Source organism: Euprymna scolopes, chromosome 9 (assembly GCF_053919585.1).
Source record: "Euprymna scolopes isolate OS-2025 chromosome 9, ASM5391958v1, whole genome shotgun sequence".
In the NCBI taxonomy this organism is placed as follows: domain Eukaryota; kingdom Metazoa; phylum Mollusca; class Cephalopoda; order Sepiida; family Sepiolidae; genus Euprymna; species Euprymna scolopes.
This window is the reverse complement of record NC_136490.1, coordinates 161,404,736-161,417,897: the sequence shown is the minus strand read 5'-3', so window position 1 is coordinate 161,417,897 and position 13,162 is coordinate 161,404,736. Positions and strand designations below refer to the sequence as shown.

The 13,162-nt window shown below is 35.5% G+C and overlaps 1 protein-coding gene across 1 annotated transcript in view; it reads left to right on the top strand.

Moving 5' to 3' along the window:
* Positions 1-13,162, top strand: part of LOC145284961 (focadhesin-like) — a 219,436-nt gene that overhangs the window by 74,534 nt on the left and 131,740 nt on the right. Inside the window, exon 6 of the mRNA XM_080134064.1 lies at positions 3,433-3,628. Coding sequence (XP_079990190.1) covers positions 3,433-3,628 — 196 coding nt within the window. The remainder of the gene's footprint in view (positions 1-3,432; positions 3,629-13,162) is intronic.

Here is a 13,162-nt window from a genome sequence, read left to right as displayed (position 1 = left end):
TTTCATCGGCCATAGCATAGGAGGAGATTTTTGTAATTTTTGAACTGTTTTAGTAGCATTAAATGTTACCATCTATTTATGGTCCCATTCCACAACAGACTGAAGGTTAGTATAAATATATATGTATTCATGAGTAGAATACCCGTCCTAGGACGGATATTCCTGGGGGGGGGGCTCTTCCTTAATTAGTAAAAATAATAGGATAAACATAAATTACTTGATGTTTAGAGAAATAACAAAAGCCACACAGAGTTATCTGCCCATGAACAAAAAAGAATATAACATGAAAATTAATAAATAAAAATACAACTCAAAACAGTAAAACACAGCATTAAATAGAAGCAAAAATATTAAAACAGAAATGTAAAGAAGTTTTTAAGAAAGAATAGAAAAATCAGAAATCATGGTTGTGAAATTGATCTGAAACAAGTTTATGCAAAACGCTTCTGCAAAACGGAACCCAGTAAAAGTGTTTACCAAGTGAAAATTCCTGATACATATTTAGCTGCCATTCTATTTTCCCAAATTCTAAACGTCTATCGGAATATCTTGTTTCAATATTTTTTCTCCATTACACTTTTCACGTTCAAACAACTAGATTTCAAAAACACTAATAATGATAATTACTTAGGTAATTTGATGATGCGTAGGAGTGCTAATATATAACATTAAATTATTTCTCCTTTTTTCTCTCAAGTCCATTCTTAACATTTCCTACCATGTTTCCTAATGAACTAAACCTGCTAACTCAACTGTTTTACATTTACTATCACAAGAACTCTCACCCATTCTTTCAATTTCAAGTTTAGTGGGGGATGCCCTTTCTCTTCTCTTGTTGCAATTTAAAAAAATTATCTTTCATCTAGCAATTAATGATATAGATATAAAATTTTCAATGATTTTTTTTTTTTTTTAAGTGCAACAGAATGTACACTACATAAAATAAATCCAAGGTAATTTTTTTTTATTCCATTTAAATTAAATTTTTATACCTTACTTTGTAAAATTTATAAAAGTGCACTTTGAAGATAAATAAATTTCAAATTGAATCTTGTACCTTTAGTTTTAAAGCCTATAGTAAAAACATTTTGTTTAACAATTTTCATGCCTTGGATGAAATGCTTTTCTAACATGTATATATATATATATATATATATATATATATATATTGTTTTTAAATCCCACTAGTTTTGGCAAATAACAAATAGGATCCTGAACAGAAGTGTGCGTTCTATCCCAACCATTATCAATGGACCTGAGGTCATCTCGTCAGCATCAGACAAGGCCAAACTATTTGTCAAGAACTTTGCAGCTAATTCTAACCTATGCGACGAAGGCCATCAACTCACCATATTTCCTCCAATAACACAGAACACGTTAGGTAATATACAAATACCTGTGCATGAGGTCGCCAAGCTAATCAAGAACCTTGATTCCAGTAAAACAACTGGCCCTGACGGCATCCCAATTATAGTGTTCAAAAGCTTCAACCTGAACTTGCTCCTATACTTACGAAACTGTTTAAGTGTTGCCTTAAGAAGAAGTGCTTTCCAACACCCTGGAAAACCTCATCAGTATGCCCTGTATTTAAGAATTCAGGTGATAAGTCATCTCCCTCTCAGTACAGACCAATAAATCTCCTGTGTGTCATGAGTAAGTTGCTGGAATCAATATTAAATAGAGAAATATTCAACCACCTCAGCAAAAATAACCTTCTTAGTGACATGCAATATGGTTTCCATTCTGGAAGATCTACCGCAAATGTACTAACGGTTATATCTCATAGGATTAGTGAATCGCTTGACAAACGCTTCCTTTCTAGGGCAATTGCTCTTGACATATCAAAGGTCTTTGACAAGGTATGGCATAAAGGCCTACTTCACAAGATTTCCAGCTACGGTATAACTGGAAATGTTTTCTCTATCATTAAATCATTTCTCTTTAATAGGCTCATAAGAGTAGTGGTCGATGGACAAAAATCAGAAGCCTGCAGTATTAATGCTGGAGTCCCTCAGGGGTCCATCCTAGGCCCAACTCTTTTCCTGATCTACATCAATGATCTCCCAAAACACATACTTAAATCATTCGTTGACATCTATGCTGATGACACGACCATCTACGGCAACACATCAAAGGCTGTAAATGACAAAGTTCTCTCTGATTCTCTCTCCTCTGATCCTCTCTCCTCTGATCTCGAGCATGTGGTTGTGGGGAAAGAGGGGGCTGGTTACCTTTTATGCATCTAAAACCAAGCTTCTATCTTTACATCATGAAATGAATGGCTCTCATCTAGGAGAAGCACCATGTTTTGACAAGCTTCTGGGCTTGACCTTTACTCCTGATCTGAAATGGAACACGTACATCAAGTCTGTTGCCAAGGTCACTGGAAAGATGGTGGGATCCTTCTACCACTCCAGAAGATATCTCACTACTGATGCAATTCTCTATATAAAAGCCAAGTACGCCCAAGGATGGAATACTGCTGCCATATCTGGGCAGGAGCTGCTAAAAACAGCCTATCCTGCCTTGACAGAGAACAAAATAGACTTTGTGGCTTAGTGGGGGATGCCCTTTTCTCTTCCCTGCGACTTCTCTCCCACAGAAGAGACGTTACGAGCCTATCTTTGTTTTATCATTATTTCCATGGCAGATGATCGTCGGAGTTCCAGCCTCTAGTCCCCCCTCGCAAATCTTTTACAAAAAACACCCATCTAGCTGAAACCACTGTCAATAATTTTCCCCACTCTTTATCTGTGCCTAAATCAAAACGTAGATTCCATGAACAAAGCTTCTTTCTTGAACTGCACGCCTGTGGAACTCTGTTCCGTCTGCCTGCTTCCCACCTGACTACAACCTGGATGTCTTCAAGTCCAACATAAACAAATTCCTGATGAACCGCCCCCTTAAGTAGACATTTTTATTAAATCCTCACACTAATGTACTGTACATGCAATAACCCTTATCCCTGAGTGGCTTCCGGGCCATCACCTTGTAAAAAAAAAAAAAAAATCCCTGAAATAGTTTTTTAGGGTAAACAACTGATGATCCCTTTTAAAAGGTTGGTACTATTTTTTGTGCATGTAAGTAGTGATACAGAGATTAATTGACTTACTAAAAAGTAATTTTTCAATGAAGGACATATAAAAAAAATGTTTTTTATATAGTTTTAAAGGTTGAAAGAAACGTCCAAGACTATATATCCTTAGAGAGGAATGCAGTTTTCTCAATATGTCCTGTTTGAACTGCACCACTGCAACTTCCATAAAACAAACACAATTTCCTATAAGAGTTTCTAATGGTAAATCTAAAATAAATAGGCAACAATGTTTTGTTTGCAGCGAACATATTGTCATCTGTTATTGGAACTCCTTTTTCCAAGTATGGCCTGGAGCTTCCCAAACATTAATCTTTTGTTTTCAATTTCATTCACAGAGTCTGCGAAAGTGCTGTTGCTATCCTCCGGCCATTTTTGTTGTACGTTCTGATCGATCCATCACAGCAGGATCATTTTGTCCATCTCCGCTATGCGCTCAGGCAGACACTCTTCCAACAGGCCCAGCAGCAATCTGCAAATCAGCTGAATAATCAGTATGTCTCCTTTCTGTGTTCTCTTCTGCCTTCGCTGCAGGTTAGTCATTGTTTATCTCCTTTTCTTCTTTGGTTTAGCAAAAGCTTTTCCTCTTCCTCCTCAGATTCATTTCTTTTTCTTCAAAAAAAATCTATAAGATGATACATGCTATGAATTATGTATTTATATCATTTTATAGATGCAAAATTTATTTACCAGTCTAAGCAAAAAAAAAAATTAAAGCCTTAGAAACTTTCACTGTCAGAATAATTTGAACTTTAAATATTGCCACCTTTGTTTCTTTAAAACTTAACAAAAATATGTTTTCATTTAAAAAAAAAAAACGTTCATTTATCTAAAGAAAAAAAATGTTCTTGAAAATAAAATAATAGAAAAATATCTGGATATCTTGCCATGAAGCAAGCGAACAGCAGAAGATATTGTGTTTTGAAAGAAACAGCTTTCTTTCAAAACACAATAGGCTTGTATATTTCAGCTGTTTCATTTGTGAAGTATTCCATTTCAGCTTCCAGTTATTTTGTCTCTATGTGTGTCTGAGTTTGTTCCCCATGGGCTCTAAAACGGCTGATTTGTGTCTGGGAGTGTTCTTAGGTAGGTTTTGTATTAGACTGCTTCTGATAAATTTTGCTAATTAAAAAAAATCCGGTTAAAGAAAGAATAGTTCGAACCATGATACTTGACATTTGCATTTTTGACCTTAATTCAAGCCATTATATAAAAATAATCTTATAAAATAAACCGTAGATTCTCTACAGTGCAATGTTGACTACAATGTATTGTGGACTAAGTCACTTCGGCCAAGCATGTGAAGCTTCCTCCCAATACGCAGAAATTAATCCCCAACTAGAGCAGGTGATTTGATTGAAAATGGACAATTTCACCAATTTCAATGACAATAAAAAATATTTTAAGTGTGGAACATTCATTAATCCTCATTCAAGCCAGACAATGTCAGGTCTTCCTGCTAGTAAGAAATAAATAGAAAAAAATTTTATTTTCTGTTTAAAAAAAAATACTTCAAAAAATATTCTTGAAATAATATTGAAAAATAAAATAATGGAAAAATGAAAGAAATAAATAGAAAAAATTTGTTTTGTATAAAACAAAATTTCTTGAATAAAATATGACTAACAGGTTATTCATGTTTGGAAGGAAAAGGATAAAAATTACTACCGGAACAGTAGCAGAAACTCGCCATGAAGCAAGCAAACAACAGCTTACATTGTAGGCATGTATATAATCATGTTTTTTTCAGCTGTTTTCACTTGTGAAGTAATCCATTTCGGCTTCCAATTAATGTCAGGTTATCAGGAAATAAAACAGGCTGTTTCAGGGTCTTCCTCTTCTTACTTTATTCACTTGTACACGTGTATATAATCGTGTTTATCATTTTTTTTTTCCTGTGGGCTATTTCATTTCATTCTCCAGATAATGTCAGGTCTTCAGGAGAGAATATACACTGTTTCAGGGCCTTCCTCTCAATTGTGTGTTTCTTGTATCAGTCCCACCCACTGGTGTGAGACATGATTATCTGTTATATTTAAATGAACTGCTCAATACAATAAAAATTGATGTTTAATAATTTAACTTTTCCTGTTACAAGCAACAGCTGTCATTTAAATGTTCAAAGGCTGCATCTAACATATTCGCTAAATTAAGACTCACTCATATCAAAAAGAAATTAAAAATAATAAAATGAGTAGATATAAATAAATAAATTAAATAATAAATAAATAAAAATAAAATATAATTAAATAATGGAATAAATGAATAAATCTACTCACAAAGATAACTACACTGTAGACACTTGCTACTATATCATGCAGTATTCCTTTTTACCCAGAGCCACATTGTTTGGTTATCTCTATGATGCGTTTACTAGCTGCGATTCTTTTTCAGCCTTTAATTTCAAGCTGGCTTAAAAGTTGATATAGGGAGCCTTCAAGGAAACCCCTTGCTCCAATCTCAACAGCTCGAAGGATTATAACGTAAGCTTCCTGGGTCAGCTCTCTATTTAGATCTTCGTATTTATCTATCTTGTATTGATGATTTTTCTATCCGGCTCTCATAAAATACTGTCAATTCAATGAAGATGAATCTTTACCTTGTTCTTGACACGAGAACAATGTCTGGTTGGTGTCCCTTTTCTCTTATAAGTTTTGGGTAATTACTTTGCCAGCCAGAGAGATCTGCAGTGACTATCCAGTTGTCATCCATTCCAAGAATATTTTGGCTCTGTACTAGCAATGTGCTAGTTATAGTTTTGATCCGATCCACATTTTTCCTCCAAAAAACTTGCGGCTTATGTTAGCTGCTTCGGGCTTCATGTGGTTACTTATTATTGTGGTCAGTTCTTTCAATACCCTGTTGTGCTACTGGTGCTACCAGATCAGGCTGCCCTGTGGCTTCCTGAGACGAAATGCACCTACATTGACGTTTTTTTTGTTTTCTGATCTTTTTTGTAAAACTTAATTATGTTCTGCAAAACCAAAAACAAAAACAACAGCCTATTCCCCCCCCCTTTTTATTTTATTTTTTCCTACCTTACTTCCGGTCCTGGATATGACCTTAAACTACATCCGATGGTGAGGTCTGGCTTACGGGCTTGGGGAGTGTGGAGCCACCTCTTAATTGCCATTGCTTCCAGGTCCACCCTGACCCGGAGTGGTAGCACCTGTTAGGGTCCCAACTATGGGTTAAATAGAAACAGATTTTAAAAAGGAAAAGAAACAACAAAAAAAGAAAGAAAAAGAAAACAAATATATTCTATTAAATTATCTATTTATTTATTTATTTTTTTGCCCTGTCGGTAGGGCATGAGAACAAACCGACTGCCCCCCTGCAGAGGGTAAAAATCCCTCAATGGGGCAACCAGTTAGCCGTGGGTTGCTACCCGTAAAGTCTTAGGACGTGATCCTGGTGATTGAGCGAACCTAAACCAGGATACATAGAAGTCTAGGCACCGCAACACATTACTTTGGCCCTTACTTCGATTAGACGGGCGGTCGGAGAGGCCCGATCCGACCAATCGGCCAGTCACGCCAAGCCCCACCATATATTGCCCATTCCAAAAACCCACTACTAATACAACACATCCCCCCTCTCCCACAAATAACCCTACTCCCTAATATATGATGGAAAGCGGTGGCTGAGGGTCAATCGATTAGGTGTGAATATCGATGACGAGGCTGTAAACCCCTCAGGATTGCTACAGATCCCATAGCAATATCAAGAGAGAACAGATAATCATTATGATACCACCAAAGTCGGTTATATCATCATTGTATCCCTGTAGAGGCTGGGCGAATGGGTTTCCCCCCAGGCTCTTCCCAAATAGGACTCCGAGGTGGGTGGGGAACAAAGATGACGAAAAAAGAAAACAAAATATATGGCTTATTCCTCCCAAAAACCACCCAACCACCCAAAGAGAACCCACTCTGATGTCTCTGACATCAGTAGCTCTGACGAAGAGACGATAAAACCAAGGAACTCAACATTCGTAGTAATAGAATCAATGGAGGAAACTCCTTTGAGCAAACTATCACCTTTTAAAATTGAAAAAAATCTTAAAACTCTAAAACCAAAGTCTATTAAAAAACAATTTAACGGCAGCCTACTAATAGAAACCCATAACGAAGAACAAACTAAAGAAATATTGAAACTAAAATTATTTGAAAACATCAAAGTCAAATGCTACAGACATCCAACCCTAAATACCTGCAAAGGAGTAGTGAAAAGCCACGAACTAGCACTTTGTCCCTTGGAGGAAATCCGGACAAACTTACAGAAACAGAATGTGTTAGATGTTCGCAGAGTTCAAATTAAAAAAAACGGTGAGAAAATCGATACCAATACATATATACTAACTTTCGATTCCCTCACCATACCCAAAGAAGTGAAAGTCGGATATATGAAAATAAATGTAGAAATTTATATTCCAAACCCCCTCCAATGCTTCAAGTGCCAGAAGTTTGGACACCATCAAGATCGGTGCACACGATTACCAGTGTGTGGAAGATGTGGAGAAAGTGGCCCACACATTGACTGCAGAAAAGATTTCAAGTGTGCCAACTGCCTGGGAAACCATGGCACTGGCTCTAGATATTGTGAAATATGGAAAAGAGAAAAAGAAGTGACCAAACTAAAACATATAAAGAATATATCCTACCCAGAGGCCAGGAAAATCATCGAAACTAAAACATATGCAGATGCAACAAAAAAAACTAATCCAATCAACAATCAAAATGGTCATATACATGTAACGGATACAACTGACAAGAAAATTGATGTCTTAAGCAAACTAATAAAGGAAATGAAAGAACTATTAGAAGAAATGAGGAAAATGAATAGTGCAATGTCTGCAACCAATCCAAGGATAATATCAAGTAAAGAGACTACTGAACCACAAAAAGAAACAAAACCACAAACCATTTCTACAAAAACAACCGAACAACCATCAAACACATCACAAGCCAGAAAAGAATCAAAAATCCCCCCAGACAAAAAAAAAAAACAAACAAAAACAGGAAAAGAAAGATCCCGATCTATATCTCGAACAGGGACTCCGACAGAAAATAGATTTGAGGGATTGGAGACGATGGAAGTTGAACACAATTCCAAATGATGAACAAAATATTACAATGGAATATCAGAGGGATAAAAGCAAACCAAAATGAACTCACATTATTAATAACAAATATGAGCCCAGCACTTGTCTGTCTACAGGAGACCTTTCTGAAAGAAAATAATACCATCAACATAAAACACTACACATCTTACAACTACATAAATAAAGATACGGACAGAGCTTCTGGAGGCACATCAATACTTGTGAAGAATGAAGTCCCTCAAAGACAAATAAATATAAACAAAAACTTGCAAGCAATTGCAGTTTCAGTGACTCTACATAGAACTATAACACTTTGCTCAATATACATCCCTCCAAAAGATACAATCAACGAAACTGAGATAACTCAATTAATAAAACAACTCCCTAAACCCTTTTTTCTACTAGGAGATCTCAACAGTCACAATGTAATATGGGGAAGTAAAGAAACAAATAAAAAAGGAAAAGAAATAGAAAACATAATAAATAAAAATAATCTATGCCTCCTTAATAATCAAAACTACACCAAATATACCCAGCAAATGTACTTTCACCGCCATTGATCTTACCTTATGTGATCCTTCCATATATATGGACTATGACTGGAAAGTACACAACGACACCTGTGGGAGTGATCATTTCCCAATCATCCTGGAAAGTCTAAGTACTAGCACTGAACAAAAAACACCCAAATGGAACCTACATAAAGCGGATTGGGAAGACTTCCAGGAACAGTGCAAAAACCAATTAATTATCGAAAAGAATGATGAAGATGACCATTTGAACTACTTCATTAAAACACTCACAAACATAGCAAATAATACCATACCGAAAACAACCAAAACCAACAATCACAACAAACCTTGGTTCACAAAAGAATGCAGAAAAGCCATCAGAGCTCGACGAGCTGCCTTGAGAAAATTCGAAAAGTATCCAACAAGCGAAAATCTGGATTTCTTCAAAAACAACAGAGCAAAAGCCAGACGAATCATAAAGGAATCCAAAAGAACAACTTGGAGAAATTATATATCCAAAATTAATGTGAATACCAAGGCGAAAACAGTTTGGGACATGATGAGGAAAATAGAAGGAAAGTGTAGTAGTACACCAATATCCCACATCTCTAAAGGCAACAAAATATACACCGATCAAAAAGACATTTCCAATAACCTGGCAGATAATTTATCAAAAATTTCATCATGTGACAGACAAACAGAGAAATTCAAAAAGATTAGAGAAAAGGAAGAGAAAAAGAAAATTCTATTTAAATCACAAAATACTGAAAAATACAACCAACCTCTTACCTTGCCTGAATTAAAAGAATCGCTAACCAAATCCCATGACACAGCTACAGGGCCCGATGAAATTCCATATGAAATCCTCAAAAAACTTCCAGAAACCTCAATGAAATACCTACTTGAAATTTTCAACATTATATGGTCCAGTGGAAACGTACCCGAGACCTGGAAAGAGGCCACAATAATACCAATCCCCAAATCTGAAAACTCAAACATCCAATCCCAATCAAGTAACGTCTCAGATCCATTGAATTTCAGGCCAATAGCTCTTACAAGCTGCATTTGTAAGACCATGGAAAGGATTATAAACAAAAGACTAATCTGGTTCCTGGAAACAGAATCTTATTACAGAATTTCAAACAGGATTCAGGAAAAACCGAAGTTCAATAGACCACATAGTCAGACTTGAAACCTTCATCAGAGAAGCCTTTGTAAGGAAGGAACATTTAACAGCAGTGTTTTTTGACATGGAAAAAGCCTACGATACTGTGTGGAAGTACGGTGTTACAAGGGATCTGAAGGCGCTTGGACTAAAAGGCAGAATGCCAATTTTTATTGAAAATTTTTTAAAAAATAGACGATTCAGAATAAAGGTTGGCACAACTCTCTCGGAATTGAAAGAACAAGAGAATGGAGTACCTCAAGGGAGTATACTGTCAGTGACCCTGTTCAGTATCCGAATTAACAACATTGTAAAAAACCTTAACCCTGGGGTAGATTGCTCCCTATATGTGGATGACTTCCTAATATGCTGTAGATCTAGATATATATCTATAATAGAAAGGAAGCTTCAATTGTGCTTAAACAAAGTAATGAGATGGACGGAAGAGAATGGATTTAGATTCTCCAAAAGAAAAACGAAATGCATGCATTTCTGCAAACTAAAGAACATGCATAATGATCCTGTCCTAACCATGGAAGGAATGCCCATACCCGTTACTGACCAGTACAAATTCTTAGGGATTTTATTTGACAAAAAGTTAACATTCATCCCACACATAAACTATCTGAAAAAAAAATGTAACAAAGCTGTAAATCTTTTGAGAGTGGTAGCACATACCGATTGGGGTGCAGACAGGGAAACACTCCTTAAACTTTACAGAGCACTAGTCCGCTCAAAGCTAGACTACGGTTGTTTCATATATGGATCAACCCGAACATCATATATAAAAAGCCTAGACCCTATTCACCATACTGGCCTAAGATTGGCCCTAGGAGCATACAGAACTTCCCCCGTGAACAGTCTATACACGGAAGCACACGAACCCCCACTAGATCTAAGGCGAGAAAAGTTAGCCCTTCAATATTTACTGAAACTGAAGTCTTGCCCAAACAACCCTGCATACCAATGTACCTTCTATCCTAAATATGAAGAACTCTTTAACATGAGAAGAAAAACTATCAAAACGTTCGGGCTCCAAATGAAGGAAAGCATTGAAGAATCGAAAATTCCAATCTCCAGCATTCACAACTTCATACTGCCTAAAACACCCCCATGGACCATGAAACAAGTTGAAATAAAACTCAACCTAAACAAAAAGTCCAAATCTACCACAAACCCTATTGAATACCACGACGAACTTCAACATTTAAAATTACAATATTCAGACTACACCTTTATCTACACAGACGGGTCTAAAAGCAACAATCACACTGAATGTGCAGCAACGTACCATAAAACCACAATGAAGAGAAATCTTCAAAATGAAGCATCTATATTCACTGCAGAGACTATAGCTATCGATCTAGCACTCAACATAATTTCAGAGGAAACCACCAAAAACTTCATCATTCTCACAGATTCTCTATCAGTCCTATTATCTATACAAAATCAAAAACAAGAAAATCCACTAACAACAAAATTAATAGAAAAAATCAATATCCTTTCAACTACTAAAAACATTATTCTTGTCTGGATCCCCAGCCATGTGGGGATCAAAGGCAATGACATGGCAGATACAGCTGCAAAAAGATCTTCTCACCTTCCAACTGACAATTTTAAGATTCCACATACTGATCTTAGACCCCAGATAAAAGCATACATACAGGAAAAATGGCAACTGCGGTGGAGTCAGCAAGAGGGCAACAAATTATACTCAATCAAACCTGAACTTAAGGAACGATGTCCGGACACCAAGAGATCACGCCGAGAAGATGTGATACTGACTCGGCTGCGCATAGGGCACACCAACTTTACTCATTCTTATATACTAAATGGAGAATCGGCGCCAGAGTGCATCCCATGCCAGGAGACACTCACAGTAAAACATATCCTAGTTGGGTGTGATGACCTTGCCCCAACTAGAAAATTATATTATACAGAAAGCAATATGGAAGACCTTTTTGAAAAGGTCAACTCAGCAAATATTCTAGCATACCTAAGGAAAGTAAATTTATATAAGAAAATTTAAGGAAATTTAAAGTCACCCAAATAGACACATCCATGTATAAATACAACATTTAATTTCTTAGTTCAATTTTATAAAAAAAGGGAGGAAAGGCTGAAAAAGTCATTCCCCCCCCTCCCAATAAAAAAAGTTTAAAAAAAAAAAAAAAAAGGACTCCGGCATTAAATGACCACATAGGTTGATATGCCGTAAAACCAATCAATCAATCAATCAAAAAACCTGTTGTGCTACCACATATATCGGCCATTAGCAAGGGCCACTCTGCAGGAACTAAGAACATGGTCCATCATCATGGGTTTTTTCTTTGTATAAAGGACAGGTTGAATTGTTCCCCTTCTTCAATTTGGTGAGATTAGTCATTGACAGAAGCATGTGAGTTGAGCATATTATGAAGCCATGTGCCAAAAAATATTCCTGACGACAAAATATTATTGAAAAATATGCCAAAAAATATTCCTGACGACAAAATATTATTGAAAAATATGCCAAAAAATATTCCTGACGACAAAATATTATTGAAAAATATGCCAAAAAATATTCCTGACGACAAAATATTATTGAAAAATATGCCAAAAAATATTCCTGACGACAAAATATTATTGAAAAATATGCCAAAAAATATTCCTGACGACAAAATATTATTGAAAAATATGCCAAAAAATATTCCTGACGACAAAATATTATTGAAAAATATGCCAAAAAATATTCTTGACGACAAAATATTATTGAAAAATATGCCAAAAAATATTCTTGACGACAAAATATTATTGAAAAATATGCCAAAAAATATTCCTGACGACAAAATATTATTGAAAAATAAAATAGAAAAATTTAGGAAATAAATAGGAAATAATTATTAGTGTGTCAGGCTCAGAACTTAATGTGTTTGGTCCACATATTTAGTTGTAACCTCACATTTGAAAATTATTGAACCAATATCAATTTTGATTGGATTTTATTTGACTACATCTTTGTCGATGGACAATAGCTTAAATATCTTTTCCATTACTCTTTTGAACTTTGCAGCTGTCAATTTTTTTGTCATGTCATAGCAAGTCTATAAAAATTTCTTTTACTATTTTTCTCTGAAGAAAAATTACATTTTTAAAACTCCATGGAATAAAGAAAGCAATTCACTCTATCTTGTATTACTTGTTTATCAATATATATATATATATATATATATATATATACACACGCACACACATTGAGTAAAATGATTGATAATTTATGATTAAAAATTAAAAATCGGTTTCACAAG